This window comes from Oncorhynchus gorbuscha, linkage group LG18, assembly GCF_021184085.1.
Source record: "Oncorhynchus gorbuscha isolate QuinsamMale2020 ecotype Even-year linkage group LG18, OgorEven_v1.0, whole genome shotgun sequence".
NCBI lineage: Eukaryota > Metazoa > Chordata > Actinopteri > Salmoniformes > Salmonidae > Oncorhynchus > Oncorhynchus gorbuscha.
Window position 1 is genome coordinate 23,700,971 of NC_060190.1, and position 18,615 is coordinate 23,719,585.

The 18,615-nt window shown below is 43.1% G+C and overlaps 1 protein-coding gene across 1 annotated transcript; it reads left to right on the forward strand.

Moving 5' to 3' along the window:
- The first annotated feature begins 4,574 nt into the window (after positions 1-4,574).
- On the forward strand, positions 4,575-18,415 carry LOC124003451 (WD repeat-containing protein 1-like). Its single transcript, XM_046311720.1, is given in 16 exon segments — positions 4,575-4,733; positions 5,475-5,596; positions 5,848-5,938; positions 6,211-6,358; positions 7,025-7,205; positions 10,348-10,425; positions 11,419-11,499; positions 13,800-14,033; positions 14,591-14,678; positions 15,084-15,240; positions 15,667-15,718; positions 15,720-15,755; positions 15,935-16,045; positions 16,343-16,516; positions 16,759-16,903; positions 17,501-18,415. Coding segments are annotated over 16 exon segments (1,821 nt in total). The 5' UTR covers positions 4,575-4,717; the 3' UTR covers positions 17,608-18,415.
- The last annotated feature ends 200 nt before the right edge of the window (positions 18,416-18,615 follow it).

Here is an 18,615-nt window from a genome sequence, read left to right on the forward strand (position 1 = left end):
TGATATCATGGTGGTCTGCAAACAAACGTGAAAAGTGCATGCCACCACCTACTGTGCTGGAATGTAAGATCAATCATGATCTGCCCAATTCTATACTACCATGAAAATGTAAAACCAAAAAATCCCCAAATAACTTCTACAACACCCTCCCCAACCCCCCTACCCAATTAAACGTGATCTATATCATGCTGAAACACTCCACTGTTAGGATTGTTCAGCATGTCAACCATTTAAACCATAGCCACGGGAAGTACGGGTGCTGAGGGTGCTGCAGCACCCCCTGAAAAATCGGAATTAAAAAAAAAATATATATATACAGCTCTGGAAAAATATTAAGAGACCCCTGCAACATTATCCGTTTCTTTGATTTTACTATTTATAGGTATGTGTTTGGGTAAAATTAACATGTTTGTTTTATTCTATAAACTACTGACAACATTTCTCCCAAATTCAAAATAAAAAGATTGTCATTTCGAGCATTTATTTGCAGAAAATGACAACTGGTCAAAATAACAAAAAAGATGCAGTGTTGTCAGACCTTGAATAATGCAAAGAAAATAAGTTCATATTCATTTTTAAAACAACAACACTAACGTTTAAAACTTAGAAAGAGTTCAGAAATCAATATTTCTAAGGAGTAATGTTAGACTCCTTTTATCCATTATTAGACTTGGAGATCCCTCATCCGCATTGGAATGTGCTGGGTACCAAAAGGGATCAAATCTAAAAAAGAATGGTCACATGCTTGGTAAACAACAGTTGTAGATTAACAGTGAAATGCTTACTAACGGACCATTCCCAACAATGCAGAGAGAAAGAAAATAGAAAAGTAATAACACTAAATAATAAATACTCAATGGGTAATGATAACTTGGCTATATACATGGGATACAAGATAATTGAGGTCGATGGATAATACATAGATAATAAACAGTAGCAGGAGTTTATGAGTCAAAAGAAGTTAGTGCAAAAAGGGTCAATGCAGAAAGTCCGGGCAGCTATTTGGTTAACTATTTAAATAACTATTTATTTAGTTACTGTGGTTTGGGGATAGAAGCTGTTGAGGGTCCTCTGGGTTCCAGACTTGGTGCATCGGTAACATTTGCCATGCGGTAACAGAGAGAACAGTCTATGACTTGTGGTCCTTCTGTAGCTCAGTTGGTAGAGCATGGCGCTTGTAACGCCAGGGTAGTGGGTTCGATCCCCGGGACCACCCATACGTAGAATGTATGCACACATGACTGTAAGTCGCTTTGGATAAAAGCGTCTGCTAAATGGCATATATTAAATGGCATATATTACTTGGGTGGCTTGAGTCTTTTCTGGGCCTTCCACTGATATTGCCTGGTATAGAGATCCTGGGTGGCAGGGAGCTCGCCCCAGTGATGTACACATTACCCTCAGTAGCACCTTGCAGTTGCCTTACCAAGCAGTGATGCAGCCAGTCAAGATGCTCTCAATGGTGCAGCTGTAGAACTCTTTGAGGATCTGTTGTCCTGACACCACACTGCCAGGTCTCTGACCTCGGCCCTATAGGCGGTCTCACCGTTGTTGGTGATCAAGCCCACCACCGTTGTGTCATTGGCAAACTTAATCATAGTGTTGGAGTCGTGCATGGCCACGTAGTTGTGGGTGAACAGGGAGTACAGAGGGGACTAAACTTTAACCCCTGAGAGGTTCCCGTGTTGTCAGTGTGGCAGATGTGTTGTTGCCTACTCTCACCACCTTGGGGCGGCCCGGCAGGAAGTTCAGGATCCAGAGTGCAATAGAGATTGCATCATCTGTGGATCTGTTGTGGCGGTATGCAAATCGCAGTGGGTCCAGGATGTCAGCCATGACTAGCCTTTCAAATAATTGAATTTACATTTACATTTAAGTCATTTAGCAGACGCTCTTATCCAGAGCGACTTACAAATTGGTGCATTCACCTTATGACATTGAGTGGAACAGTCACTTTACAATAGTGCATCTAAATCTTAAAGGGGGGGGGAGTGAGAGGGATTACTTATCCTATCCTAGGTATTCCTTAAAGAGGTGGGGTTTCAGGTGTCTCCGGAAGGTGGTGATTGACTCCGCTGTCCTGGCGTCGTGAGGGAGTTTGTTCCACCATTGGGGGCCAGAGCAGCGAACAGTTTTGACTGGGCTGAGCGGGAGCTGTACTTCCTCAGTGGTAGGGAGGCGAGCAGGCCAGAGGTGGATGAACGCAGTGCCCTTGTTTGGGTGTAGGGCCTGATCAGAGCCTGGAGGTACTGAGGTGCCGTTCCCCTCACAGCTCCGTAGGCAAGCACCATGGTCTTGTAGCGGATGCGAGCTTCAACTGGAAGCCAGTGGAGAGAACGGAGGAGCGGGGTGACGTGAGAGAACTTGGGAAGGTTGAACACCAGACGGGCTGCGGCGTTCTGGATGAGTTGAAGGGGTTTAATGGCACAGGCAGGGAGCCCAGCCAACAGCGAGTTGCAGTAATCCAGACGGGAGATGACAAGTGCCTGGATTAGGACCTGCGCCGCTTCCTGTGTGAGGCAGGGTCGTACTCTGCGGATGTTGTAGAGCATGAACCTACAGGAACGGGCCACCGCCTTGATGTTGGTTGAGAACGACAGGGTGTTGTCCAGGATCACGCCAAGGTTCTTAGCGCTCTGGGAGGAGGACACAATGGAGTTGTCAACCGTGATGGCGAGATCATGGAACGGGCAGTCCTTCCCCGGGAGGAAGAGCAGCTCCGTCTTGCCGAGGTTCAGCTTGAGGTGGTGATCCGTCATCCACACTGATATGTCTGCCAGACATGCAGAGATGCGATTCGCCACCTGGTCATCAGAAGGGGGAAAGGAGAAGATTAATTGTGTGTCGTCTGCATAGCAATGATAGGAGAGACCATGTGAGGTTATGACAGAGCCAAGTGACTTGGTGTATAGCGAGAATAGGAGAGGGCCTAGAACAGAGCCCTGGGGGACACCAGTGGTGAGAGCGCGTGGTGAGGAGACAGATTCTCGCCACGCCACCTGGTAGGAGCGACCTGTCAGGTAGGACGCAATCCAAGCGTGGGCCGCGCCGGAGATGCCCAACTCGGAGAGGGTGGAGAGGAGGATCTGATGGTTCACAGTATCGAAGGCAGCCGATAGATCTAGAAGGATCTAGAAGGATGAGAGCAGAGGAGAGAGAGTTAGCTTTAGCAGTGCGGAGCGCCTCCGTGATACAGAGGAGAGCAGTCTCAGTTGAATGACTAGTCAACTGAATGGCTACAGATGGCTACAGATGTGAGTGCTATGGGGCGATAGTCCTTTAGACAGGTTACTTTGGCGTTATTGGACACAGTAACTATGTTGGTCTGCTTGAAACATGTAGGTATTATATACGGGGTCAGGGAGAGGATAGAACATTTTAGTGAAGCCACTTGCCAGCTGGTCAGTGCATACTCTGAGCATGCATCCTGGTAATCTGTCTGGCCCTGCGGCCTTGTGAATGTTAACCTATGGAGAGTGTGATCACACAGTCGCCCCGAACAGCTGTCGTTCTCATGCATGGTTCAGTGTTGCATGCCTCGAAGCAAGCATAGAAGGCCTTAACTTGTCTGTTAGGCTCGCGTTGCTGAGCAGCTTGCGGCTGGTTTTCCTTTTGTAAGGTGCTTCTACACCTGCATTGCTTGCTGTTTGGGGTTTTAGGCTGGGTTTCTGTACAGCACTTTGAGATATCAGCTGATGTACGAAGGGCTATATAAATAAAATTTGATTATCAATCAATCAATCTGTGATAGTTTGCAAGTCCTGCCACACTCGATGAAAGTCAGAGCCGGCGTAGTAGGATTCGATTTTAGTCCTGTATTGGCGCATTGCCTGTTTGATGGCTCATCAGAGGTAGTAACGGGATTTCTTATGTGTCCGGATTAGTGTCTCTCTCCTTGAAAGCGGCAGCTCTAGCCTTTAACTTTGTGAGGATGTTGCCTGTAATCCATGGCTTCTGGTTGGGATATGTATGTACGGTCACTGTGGGGAGGACATCGTCATGCACTTATTAATGAAGCCGGTGACTAATGTGGTAAACTCCTCAATGTCATCAGATAAATCCTGGGACATATCCCAGTCTGTGCTAGCAAAACAGTCCTGTAGCTTAGCATCCCCTTCATCGGACCACTTCTGTATTGGTACTTCCTGTTTGAGTCTGCTTATAAATTGTAATCAGGAGGATAGAGATATGGTCAGATTTGCCAAATGGAGGGCGAGCTTTGTATGCGTTTCTGTGTGTGGAGTAAAGGTGATCTAGAGTTGTTTTTGCATCTAGTTGCACAGGTGACACGTTGGGAGAAATGTGTTAAAATGGATTTCAGTTTTCCTTCATTAACATCACCGGCCACTAATACACCTGGGAATCCACCAACCCCACACCCAATGCTAATAGCTGCTAAACATTTTAAAATAGCTTTTTACCTATTTGTCATCACATCCTCCATAACCTCTGGGGCAAAGTTTCAAAGTGTTTTATATTTACCTTGTTGGGTATCTTCTTAAACTACACTATTCAAGCAAACGTCATTTCCTCAATAGGCAAGTGATCGCAAGTCAGCGGCTGCTCTCGTCGGAGTTTACTATATATGGGCAAGGCAAGGCATACCGAGAGTGGCGTTTGCTTCCGTGTTTGTGCGATTAGCAGTCTAGACTAGCCGGTGGATCAGTGAGGTTTGGTGTGTCATTCATTCGGAGGAATTAATACAAAATCAGCGAACATGTCATATGAATTGAGTAAGTCGATTAATTTATTTAGCTTTTTGAAACAATATACAATAAAGGCGGGCCTTTAATCGCTTCCTCAGAATAAATTAAGTGCTTCACTGGAGAAGCAGCTAGCTAGCCTGCTACGTGTATATTGCACAAACCTCGCCCAATTTGCATTTTCAATCACGTTTCTTGTCTTGAAAGCCGTCACACCGCTGCCAAGGTCCCTGTGTATAAATAGCTGCCCATTCGTAATTGAGGTGATTTTCCTCTTATTGGATGGAGCTTGAAAGTGAACCTACTCGGTTTTGAAATTGCCATACGAAATATGCAACGCAATGACAATTCACATAATGTGGGTCGTTGTGCGTGATTTTAGCAAATCTATTACAGTCGTGCGCATAGTTGACATTTTTACATTGATTAGCTAAAAGCAGAGGTAGATGTCGCCCTCTAGTTATTGTCTTTGTGTCAGACTGCTATTTACATATACATGTGACTTGCCTAGTTAAATAATTGTAAAAAAAAATATATATATGCATGTATTTCAATGACCTGGCATATTTACATAATACAAACTATAGTGTTATTCAGTTTGTATTAGTTGATTTTGAAGTACACTTTTGCTTTGTCTGTTTTTACTACCACTGTTTATCGTTGTGTGGGTTATTTACCAACCACATAGGTCAATGCCTAGACTAACTTATGACATGCCTATAATCAGATAGCAATAATAATAACATGCTTTTTTTTGTGTCATTCACACAGAGCATGTATTTGCCAGCCTCCCGCAGATGGAACGAGGAGTCGCCAAAGTCCTAGGTGGCGATCCCAAAGGCAACAACTTCCTCTATACCAATGGAAAGAGCGTAATCATCAGGAACATTAATGTAATTATTTCAATCCAATCAATGTATCACCTGCCACTGTTGACAGCTGATAACCTTCAACTCACAGGCCTATATCTGAGTGTGTTCATGGAGAGTATAATATGTGATCTGGGCTGCCTGGTCAGATTTATTATAGGATATAACCTCTTCCCCAGTCTATATTGCAGCTGTGTGCATTTAAAAAGTATTCCTGGGATGGCTGGTGTGAGACAACCTTTACTAATGTTAGAGTTCTGCTTAATCTCTGACAGAACCCTGCCATAGCTGATATCTACACTGAGCACCCTCATCAGGTTACTGTCGCCAAGTACGCCCCCAGTGGCTTCTACATTGCTTCTGGAGGTAGCTATGGGTTATCATGTCTTATCATGCTTCAGATGCCAAGAGACGGGAAAGCTTTTCCAATTCACTTGCATCGCTTCTGTCAATGGATTTGGCGTCTTCATTGTGTATGGTGAAAAGACCAACTATAGGTGTCTTGCATGTACCTAGAGTCATCTCATGCATGTTTATTCTGTGGAGATTGTGTCATTTGCATAGAGCCAAATGGCCGGAGATCATTTTCATGGGAGTGAGGCCTAATCTGCAACGTTCAAATGTAATGTTTTCTACAGATGTGTCTGGTAAGATCCGTATCTGGGACACGACCCAGAAGGAACACCTGCTGAAGTATGAGTACCAGCCTTTCGGGGGGAAAATCAAGGACATCGCATGGACTGAGGACAGCAAAAGGATTGCTTGTGTGGGAGAGGGACGTGAGAAGTGAGTCTATAGGGCCTAGTGCAGGACCGGGACATGGAGCCTGCACACTTGTCTTCCAAATAAGCTCACCAGTTTTGCTAACAGTGCAGTATGTACACATTGGCGAACAATGGTTGAATGTCATTGACAATTGTATAAGCTTTAGGTCAGCAGTCATCAACACGTTACAGGGTGTGCAGGCTTTTGTTCCACATCAGAATTAAAACACCTGATTTGAATTTGAGAACCTGAGTCAGGGTTGTGTTCAGTGGGCGTCAGACATTGTTTTGAAACAGATCCCAATAATAATGCTGATTTTTGGTTAAGGCGACAGTTCCTATTAAAATTGATAAAAATCCTTCTATGTTCTCTGAACACTTACCTCTCTTGAAACAGTTGTGGCCACCCCTGTTCTTAAAGTGAACATCCCAGTATCTGATAAATTCAATATTCCACTATGTTACATATCATGTTAGACTTTTTTTTTTTTTGACCTCCTCCCCTCAGGACTGCATTTTGGGACATGAATACTTTTTTTTCTCCCCTAAAATGAATTTTTCTTATTGGATAATGGGAACTTTGCAATCACCCATGCACTTGTTTAGATTTGATTCTGGCTCTCTTGGTGAAAGTTTTGTAATTTCCTGTCTCACTTTATTTAAAAAAAATGTTTGTTCTTCCTCCCAGGTTCGGGGCTGTGTTCCTGTGGGACACTGGCTCCTCTGTGGGAGAGATCTCGGGCCACTCCAAAGTCATCAACAGCGTGGATATCAAGCAGACTCGCCCCTACCGTCTGATCTCTGGAAGCGATGACAATTGTGGAGCCTTCTTTGAGGGACCACCTTTCAAGTTCAAGTTCTCAATCACAGTGAGTGTGTGAGGTTCCAGAGGAAAATATTGGAACTGGTTCTCAATGTCCATCAGTGTGTGGTTGGGAGGGAATTGTATATAGGTCTCTAACTGTTGTCCTGACTATTGACTTTTATACCATGGGCCGGATTCACTTGGGTGAATTCCGACTTCAGTTAAGTGCAAGTAAATAGACCCGAATTTCCTTTTATGCACTTCTTTCCAAGCATAGCTGATCGTTAAATTAAGTAAGGGAATAGCATGGTATTCACCCGCTATTTGTTTGTGGAATAGATCAAATAAAGTTGTGGCAGAGACATAACTTAATTCCATCACCTTTACACATGAGGAAACCATGAATAAGCTCTAGTTAACCGACCTGTTCCAAGTGGAAGAAGCATCCCATCTACTTAATTTTTCCCTGATAGAAATACCATCACTCTCCATGCACTGTAATTTACAACTTGATAAAAGCTAGGTAAATGATTCATCTGTTTGGATAAGGGAGTTGTAAATATAAATTACACCTGTTTTATACTGAACAAATGTGTCAAAAATGTAACAATTTCAGAGATTTTACTGAGTTACAGTTCAGACAAGGAAATTGGCCTGGGCCTAATCTATGGATTTCACATGACTGGGAATACATATGCATTTGTTGTTCACGGATACCTTAATTCAAATGGTGTGACCATTTCCGTTGCATAGAGTTGATCAGGCTGTTGGTGGCCTGTGGCATGTTGTCCCACTGCAGGCAATGGAAGAACTGGGACATTTTCAGCTTCCAGGAATTGTGTACAGATCCTTGCGACATGGGGCCGTGCATGATGCTGAAACATCAGGTGATGGCGGAGGATGAATGGCACGACAAAGGGCCTCAGGATCTCGTCACGTTATCACTATGCATTAAAAGTAATAAAATGCAATTGTTCGTTGTCTGTAGCTTATGCCTGCCCATACCATTACACCGCCTCCAATCTGGGACACTCCGTTCACAACGTTGACATCAGCAAACTGCTCACCCACACAACGCCATACACACTGTCTGCCATCTGACTGGTACAGTTGAAACCAGGATTCATCTGCGACGAGCACACTTCTCCAATGTGCTGAAGTTGGTTCCGACGTCGAACTGCAGTCAAGACCCTGATGAGCTTCCCCGAGATTGTTTGTGCAGGTGAAGAAGCTGGATGTGGAGGTCCTGGGCTGGTGTGGTTACACGTGGTCTGTGGTTGTGAGCCCTGTTTGACACGCTACCAAATTTTATGTAGATGTTTGAGAAGGCTTATGGTAGCGAAATAAACATTCAGTTCTCTAGCAACAGCTCTGGTGGACATTCCTGCAGTCAGCATGTCAATTTGAGACATCTGTGACATTTTGTGAGAACTGCACATTTTAGAGTGGCCTTTTATTGTCCCCAGTACAAGGTGCACCTGTGTAATGATCATGCTTCTTGAAATGCCACACCTGTGGATGTACATTTCCTAAGTCTGTATTGGCCCTTTGGTGTTTGTCTTATGGCGGTGTTACCCCTATTGTGAATACTTGAATACATTTGTTGGCCATGGAAGGCATCAAGTCTACTTTGTTTTCTTGTAAAAGAGAGGAGATATACTTTGGTAACTTTGTTTGTCGTGCTAATCTTCTGCTGGAATTAGTCTGGTCAAATGTTTTTATTTCTGATGAAAAGCCTTCTCCATTTGTCGTGTACATATAGAGATGTGGTCAAGGGGAAGTACTCTGGTCTTGGGCCTGTGTTTATTTTCTTAGCTACTTTTTTGAGTGGTTCTCAGTTTGTTCCACTCTTTGCTTTCACAGCATGTTTTATTTTTTTGTTTGTCCATTCACATGTTACATAGTCCAGAACCCCCTTTAAAATCTATATGTTTGTTAATGGCATTGCTACATTTTCAAAAAGGGAAGTACAGTCTACTACCAACTTATTCAGTAAAAACATTTTTGTGCAGTATGCCTACCAAACACTACCGGTCTTGGCGCAGTCATTGTTTAGCAATTTAACTTCTTTTTTTTTTGTTTTTGTTTTTTGCATTTCCCCCAACTGCCCTTTAGCAAGAAAGCTGTCTGTTTGGACTTGGCTTTGCAACAGGCTACCACCAATCACTGTTTGTCTTGGACCACGTCCATATACATTCGGTGCTTACGCATCCCAATTTGAGTGCCGTAGGGTAGCTTGGCAACAAATCTGGGGAGAGGGGAGATGACCCTAATAAAATAAATGCTTTTGTTTATTTTGGGAAGAGCTAAGTGTCGTGCTTTGGCTTGGAGTATGTCTTCAGAAATCATGGCAAGCCTTGCAACGAGCTGAACATTAAACAAACGCACTCACTGTTCATATGTCTGTTTACCCCACCATGCTGTAATTATTCTTTAAGCAATGTCCGCACATCACTTCTGCTGTAGATGATATAGTGTTCAGCACTACCATTTCCTCTGTTAGTTAGGACTCTAAGGGATCCCCCTTTTCAGTGCTCTAAAAATAGGCCTTGGATGTGGTTTCAGTAGTCAAATTGGACAAGAATGTGTTGTCAGAATGTTGCGTCTGTCTGTGTAAATGTTTCTCAAACCTGATTCGTCTAACCAGCATGCACTCCTAGATGGCGGCATCTTAAGAGCATTGCGTTTTAGATAAAGTTTCTTTGGCAATTCCCGATTGCTGAAAACATTTGTATTTGGAAATGTTCATGCCATTCTGAGCTCCGTGTAGTTCCATGACCAGATGCATGAGACTTGTGTGATCTAGCAGATGGTGTCATTGCAGGTTGAAAAGGGAGCCTTATGAAATGAAACAGAGATTTCTTTGTATTTCCCCTAAGGGTCTCCAGAAGTAGGTTGTCCCTTCTGTGTGTGCATATTCTCTTTTTAAAAGAGAAGGGGGTGGCTGTTCCTGAAAGCTGGTTCCAATGAGTAAGCTGCTTGAAATAACTTTAATATTTTCAAGAAATAGACTTAAACTTGACACGGTATAATTGACTTGGCGACAACAACCAACATACGAATGTAGCCCTCTTAAATCAACCAGAAAATCCAGAGTTATATTTGACTTTTTATAAAAGTTAGCTGGCTTAATTTATAATCCTGCTTTTTGGAATGGCCTGAAGTGTCTTAACAATCTCTCCTTCTCCCGCTCTACCCCATCCTAGGACCACAGCAGGTTTGTCAACTGCGTGCGTTTCTCTCCAGACGGGAACCGGTTTTGTACGGCTGGCGCCGACGGTCAGGTGAGTACGTGAGCTGCTCCAGGTACCCAGCATCACTAAGGTTGTCTCAAAACCCACAACTGATGCTAGAGCATTGACATCCTGTCTTAATTGTTAGAGAAACAGTTTTTGTTATGCCTAATATAGCAACTGAATAACGTATTGTCATTGGAGTATTTTGTAAATAAGAATAGATTTTCATGAACACTTCTACATTCATATGGATGCTACCAAGATTCTGGACGATGATGATGAGTGGGGAAGTTAGAGGCACCAAGATCTTACCCCCCCCCCCCCCTTTTTTTTTATAACTGCCCCTGTTATTGGTGATGGTAAAAAGATCAGCATGTTTTGTTGTAGCCTCTACATTTCTCACTCATCATTATTCATGATTTTTCTTAGGATTATGATTAAGCCATGTTAATAAACATCTTATCTACTCACTTAGAAATCAAATTACTCCAGTCACCATTCAGATACTATTTGGCAAAACAAACCGTAAATGCAGCAGAGTTTAGAGTCAAAAGCTCGATGCCGTCATTGCTTGCAAGGAATATGGGACCAAATACTGAACTATTGGTTACTTTATTAGTTACTTTATACACCAAGTGAATTTGTCCAAAATACTCTTCAAATGGGGGGGGGCTAGATGCATAAAGTGCAATCATTTCTAAATGCTACAACCGATGTATGGAAACATCGAATAAAAGGTGATCTTCTGTACTCTCGCCTCGTGAATCATTTGATCTCCATTCCAAAGTTCTGGAGTATAGATCCCCATAAAATGTAGCTTCACTGTCCAAATGCATATGATGTTGAGTGTAGTTCTAGTTTGTTGGAGGGGAGTAAGAGTACAGTAGGAAACGGCTGTGAATTAACACATTATGTCAGACACATTTCAGTGAAGCAACAATTGCTGACTGTAGGCAGTAGCAATCACGTGTTTCTTCCTGATGGTGAACGGAAGCAATTTTACCCTACGTTGCTGGTTCTTACTCGCTACTGTTTTCCTAGATCTTCCTGTACGACGGAAAGACTGGTGAGAAGATTTGCGCTCTGGGCGGAGCCAAGGCCCACGAGGGAGGAGTCTATGCCGTAAGTACCTCGCAGGCTTCCGTATCGTTTTTATTTTCCACGTCAACGTTCAACTCTGACTTGTGGTTTGAAACGTGTCGTCATTGGGTTTTTACTTTAGCCTGCTGAGAATGGAAACTTGTATCCCCCCCCCGCCACACAGCATAGCTTGTCAGGCTCCAATGATGAGGGGGGGTGAACACCCAGTCCCAGATTAAAATGGCCATGTCGTCTTCCAGAGGGGCTTGAATGTAAACAAGCTAAATGGATGCTTTCCTTTTCAAATTAGAAGTGCAATCTATTCCTGTGAAAAGACCTACTTAATTTAATTTCCCACTAAGAAATTATTTAATCTTGTATACCCCAACAATGCTTGTTTTTTGTGTTTTTTTTCTAATTAATGTTTTTGATTGACCCTTGTTATTTTAACAGGGTAGACATTGAGACCTTGGTCTTTTACACATTTGCCCTATATATATATACACAACAGAAATATTGATGTTCTACCCCCCCATAAAGTGTGTGTGTATATATAGCACATCAATATGAAGTGTGATGCACTGTATAGCTGGAACAAAATGTAAATACAAATAAAAGCAGCTTTACCTAGCTCAGTGGAGACTGTGGGAACCTCAAGAGTTAACCAATCCTGTGAATGGGTTATGCAACTCGGGTGTGTCTGTACTTCAACAGCAGTGTTAGATAAGACGAAAGTTCATGAAGTAGGGCCTTGTGAGCAGAAGGGGCCTAATGTAGAGATCTACGTGTCTAGCGAAGTCCAGCCAACCTTTTTGTTGCAGGATGACACGATACGTGTCTCAACTGTCACCGGTAACAAAACAAAGGAGAATTTGGAGAACCATCTGAGTGAACATGTAGTTCATCTGAAACCTTACGAGAGTTTAAAAACATGTCTTTCATTTTGCCTGTATTAAGCACAACTTTTAAATCCGCACGGGATTCCTTCATAGCTATAAAATCCGATCAGTTTTAACAGAGCCAGATCTACGGTCAGGTCAATGGCACGCATAATGGTATCATCGGCATATAGATGACGTTTACCATTTTTAACAGATTGACCAATGGTTTTTATGTAAATAGTGACGCTCAACCCCTTTTTGTACTCTCATTCAGATTTAACTACATCAATCATGACTGAAAAGGCAGGCGTCCGAACTCAGGCCTATTGAGGAAAACTCATCCAATAAAATAACATGATCAACAGTATCAAGCTTTTGACAGGTCCACAAACAAAGCAGCGTATTTAGTTTGTCTAAAGCATTGACAAGCTCATTAACTACAGTTGGTTGCTGAGATGGCGCTACGCCCAGGCCTAAACCCTGATTTGGTTTATATTCAAAATACATTTGTCAGATTTTAAATAGCAAAGTTGTAAATATACCCAAGGATTCAAGAATCTCAGACAAGGAAGCCTTGAAATGGGGCAACAATGATCACTACTCTCCCCGCCCTTATGGAGTGGCACAAGCTAATTTCCATACTTTTTTGCGTATTTCCTGTTCACAATGTTAAATGAATAATGTGTGTTATTGAGCCAACAATGATGGGCACTGCACACTTAAACAGACCAGGATCAAATTTGTCGGCCCCTGTGGGTTTCTCATCTATTGCTAGCAAAGTATCTAGGACTTATTTTTCTGTAAATAGTCAAAGCTTACTTTAAATAGTCCCCTATCGGCAACCAGACCAATATTCACAATGATGGGCTTAAGTTCTTTCAAAGAGAGCCCTCTGAAATAAAATGGTGGTTTTTAATGCATCAATGGTGGCTTTTTTTTTCTTTCTGTAATGAGGCCAGCGTCTGAATTAATTTGTTTTGGCGGAGGAAGTAGAACCCTTTAGGGATTTGACAGGTTTCCAAATTTGCATTTATTTTTTACATTTAGCCAGGTTCCCATTACAATCCGAAAGAGCGGTTACATAATAATCAGGTTTAGCCTTTCTGATTTGTCTTGCACAATGATTCCTCAGTTGCTTAAAAGCTTGCCAGCCTAAGCCTGTGTTCCTGGCCATGACCCAAGCATCATCTCTTGGTAGATATGATCAGTAATTATGTTTATCACTGGCACAGTCACTTAACACACATGAAATTCTATACATATTTGTGGATTAATTTACTTCTACTCCATGCCTCCTTTTGTATTTGATAAAGTTTTTGAGCAAGGAAAATTGTCATGCTTATACCACAAGAGAAACTGTAACTGAACAGATTTCTGCTGAAAGCACTGTGATAACCGACAGTGATTTGACGCTTCCAATCTGTGACCCTGTGTCGACTCCTTCCCTCTGTTCTCCTCCAGGTGAGCTGGAGCCCCGACAGCTCCCAGCTCATCTCTGCCTCGGGCGACAAGACAGTGAAGCTTTGGGACGTAGGCACCAGCACGGCCCTCACCACCTTCAACATGGGTGCCGACGTAATGGACCAGCAGCTGGGCTGCCTGTGGCAGAATGACCACCTGCTCAGCGTCTCCCTGTCTGGCTACATCAACTACCTGGACAAGAGCAACCCCGACCGGCCGCTCCGCACCATCAAGGTCAGCCCAACGCTTTCTTTAACACAACACAATTTTCAGAATGTTATATGTTCATAGTGTGAAAGCAGCTTAAAGGAGTTGGGGATCCAGAGTCGGGGCTGGAGGGGTTGTTAAGATTAGGGTTTTCTTTTGAACTCTTTAGACACGACTGGCAGGCTTTATCTCCTGATTTTGGACGGACCGCCCAGAAACGGTTCCTAGCGGATTTATTTACATGATAAGCACTCTATGAACAACATCGTTATCCTGATCACAAAATCATCCTTTTAAAAAAACTGATTCTCATGCCACTTGTTGCTCACCACATGCACGTAGCTCATTGACAGGACAGGAAATGGCATACAAGTGGTTCTCGCCAGCCAAAATTCAATAGTTAATTTGACAGTTTTCTGGAGAACGCTAAAAGTTGCTCATTGATTTGAAATGCTGACATCGTGCCCGAACTGAAAGTGTCACAACTAATGGTTTTGAGTCCAACTGAATGAATGTTCTTCTCCACTAATCATTTGATGACTGGGTGCTAAACAATACGTCTCTCTTTATCATGTGCCTTACAGGGTCACAGCAAATCCATTCAGTCCTTGACGGTTCACAAAAACGGGGGGCGTTCTTACATCTACTCGGGCAGCCATGACGGGCACATCAATATCCTTTCACTGGGAGGAGGGCATGCTGTGTCAACACTGAAGCCTCTTAACGATGAGCGGCGCTTTCCGCTGAGTCCATTTCCCCTGAGTGAATGGGGATTTATATAATGGGGTCTGGTTGGCATTTGGAACATGAGGCTAATAAATACCCTCAAGTTCTAATATTCAATGCCTTTGTGTATGCAGAATCCAACAGCATAATTGGCACTTATGAAGACTCACATAAAATCTAATAGCCATTTCCGCATATGTCCCATAGCTGCAGCTGACGTCATCGTCTCGGGTAGATTAGCAGGAGGCCCACACCGCCTTTATGGTCCCTTGCTTTTTTAAGTTAAGCCCATGAGACCTGCTCCACTGCCCTTTCCTGGTCTGTCAGATGATCCTTAACTGTGGCCTCCACATTACTGGGACGCGGAGACCGGGGAGAACAATGACTTCTCAGGGAAGGGCCACAGCAACCTGGTCACCAAGATGGCTGTGGACGATGCTGACCAGCTGGTGACCTGCAGCATGGACGACACGGTTCGCTTCACCAGCGTGACCAAGAAAGAGTACAGGTGGGTCCAGACGCGATCGGCTTTAAGGTGGAACACCAGAAGTGCACTTAGCATTGTGTGATTTTTTTTTTTTAGAACTTATCCTGACATGAGAGGGGGATACATTTTCACCGAACCCTTGAACAGCTTCCTATGGAATATTTTTATGTTGTGTTCTTATCTGTAGTTAGGGCAGCTTTGTCATGTTCACTTATTCTCATTGGGCAAGCGCCAGCAGTTTTGATGTCCATACATTATGTTCATTTATAAACCCGGAGCAACATCTATATTTGACACATCCTTTGATACACATTTTATTAAGAGGGGAAAGTACATGTTAATAGGGATCTATTGACATCAGACATAGATTTTTCACCCAGAGGACTTAAAGGTCCATGTTTAATGGGGAAAAAGGATTCAATGGTACTTTGTTGTTTTTTTTGTCAGTGCTTCCAACCTGGTAAAGATGGACGTCCAACCTAAACATGTGTCAGTAGCAGCAGGGGGGGCTCGCTTTGGCTGTGTGCATCGGACAGGTAACCCAAGTCATCTCCTGACGTGTGCCCACTCATGTCATGCAGGCATCATAGTTGGAGGGTATTGTAGTCTGGGTTGGGGGGGGGGTCTAAATACATTTTTAATTGACTCAGAACGAGGCTGTGGTTTGTCTGTGCTGTAGATAATGTTAATGTTGACTGTGTGTGATGGTCCTCAGGTGGTGTTTTTGAAAGACAAGAAGAAGGTGTTCACGCTGGACAGTCTGGACTACGAGCCGGAAGCAGGAGCAATCCACCCAGGGGGCAGCACTGCGGCAGTGGGCGGGGCAGTAAGTCTCCCTATAGCAACTTCATTTGAACTGGAACTATTATATTGTGGTATTGGCTCAGAAAAAAAATGGAATTTCAAGATCTATTGGGACGATGTCTTAACATACTGCTTGGCAAAATATGACATGTTTACACTTGCATCAGGGGCACAATTAATCATTGCTATGAAACACTTCAGAATGTACTTAAAAACTGCACGCTAAAGTTATTTCTTTCTGGGTCAGATCAAACTACTATATATTTCTCCCCTTGTCATTGGCATTTCTCATTGCCACCTCTCGCTCTCCTCCTGGCAGGATGGAAAGGTCCGCTTGTATTCTGTCCAAGGCAACACTCTGAAGGACGAGGGGAAGAGTGTGGAGGCCAAGGGGCCAGTCACAGACATGGCCTACTCCAAAGATGGCGCCTACCTGGCCGTCACTGACGAGAAGAAGGTCGTCACAGTCTTCACAGTGGCAGACAATTACTCGGTACGCAGCTTCTCATATCCCTCTAAAGCGAAATTTGCAAAAATAAGCCTCATTAACGCGTTCCTCCGTATTCGCTGTCCTGAATGCTAGACTTTTATAAACGTGTTTACAAGAAATCTATTCCTAAAGCCCAATGAACAGCGAATGCAATTTGGGTTTATGAATATCTATCAGTCGTGTGGAGTAGACTTTATTTTCCATGGTGGATTCTGCATCCATTTCTGTTTATCCCCCTTGAACAGGTCAAAAATGATTTTTATGGACACCATGCAAAAGTGGTCACCCTGGCCTGGTCTCCCGACAATGAGCACTTTGCCAGTGGTGGGATGGACATGATGGTCTATGTTTGGACAGTGAATGACGCAGACAAGAGACTGAAGATCCCAGGTGAGGGCCAAAATAGTATTCAGTGAGCAGAGGTATACACACAAAGTATTGATTTAACCCCCGGTTGGGCTGCCCCTGTGTAACCGGATCCAGATATTTCAAACCAACACGATGGAAACTGAAGGTTTGAATGGATACTGTCACCACCTCTCCTCCTTTCTGTAGCAAACATTTAGAGGTAGCTAAATATACCTTTTTGTGCAGCTACTTAGCTTTTTGTCTGGACAACAAAAGCTTAAAATAATACACTTTTCAGTGCCTCTGACAAATGACAAAGCATCTTAGATTTTTATTACAATTGCTGATGAATCTTGCAGAATTTCTCAAATGTCCCCAAAATGAATTCTATTCCCCACCAGTGGATGGCAGTCAGCATTATTCCTTCCCGTCTTCTGCAGGAAGACATTCAAAATGCTCACACCTTTTCAGTGGACAACCAAACACTCCTACTTTTTAGCAGTAACGCATACTGTATATGCACTCCCAAATCTAAAATGTTAGTCTTACTTATGGCATCTCTTGATAACTTGTCATTTGCCCCGGTATGTTTGTTGTTGTCCGTCACTGTGAAATGACTGTTCTCCCATCCCTTTCCAGATGCCCACAGGTTGCACCATGTCAGTGGCCTGGCCTGGATAGATGAGCACACTCTAGTGACCACCTCCCATGACGCCACCGTCAAGCAGTGGACTCTTAAATTCTGATCGTCACAAGACCGGGTCATTCGGGACGACTGTAGACCGCTCTTTCCCTTTTACTTTCTGTATCTAATTGATGGTCTCTTGTCAGCAATCCCTGAAATAGTCAGTGTGTCATTGTAGGGAAAAGCTCGTATTTAAAACAAAGTCCCACCGCTGTTTTAGTCTTTGACGCTTTTAAATGATTCACTAAAATCCACGAACAAAGGAAAGGACCCAAATAAGCAGCACTTGATCTCTTTGAGATTTTCTGATCAAGAGAACCAATTTTTAAGATTAACATTCCAGAGGCAACAGCCTTATCTCAGTTAAAACTGAAATGCCTGTCTGTGGTTGGAGGGTCATTTCATCACAACTCGGGGAATTAAATGAAATTCAATTGATGAATTGAGTAAAGTCCTTATTGAAAATAATGGAGGTATATTTTGGTTACTATCCTGAATGGCGTTGAGAATGAATGGCCCTCCGACTGTGCTTGCCTGTTAGTTTATGTTACCATTTGTATGGGGGTGGGTATTTAGTTCTCATTTTTCTTTTGACTCCTTAATTTGTTATTCACAATAATGTGAATAATAATTTGTAATTCATCATTTCTAGTTGGAACACATGTGGTTGGTATAGCAATAATAGGAACTTTAAACAAAAAAGAAATGAATCATGTATTCAAAGAAGCTCCTGTACTGTTGCCGTGTGTTTGATTTGCCTCACGATGCTCCCGTGTCTCTTATTTTTATTTTTTGGATGCTTCCACCTTTTTTCTAAGGGTGGATATGATTCATAATATTAATGACAAAAATAAATTTGTATGCATTTCTAGCAACTCCTGTCCATTTTGTGCTACTCCTGTCCATTTTGTGCTACTCCTGTCCATTTTGTGCTACTCCTGTCCATTTTGTGCTACTCCTGTCCATTTCGTGCTACTCCTGTCCATTTCGTGCTACTCCTGTCCATTTCGTGCTACTCATGCTTAATGCAAACTGTGCTTGTTAACATCTCATTACCAGGAGGGTAATG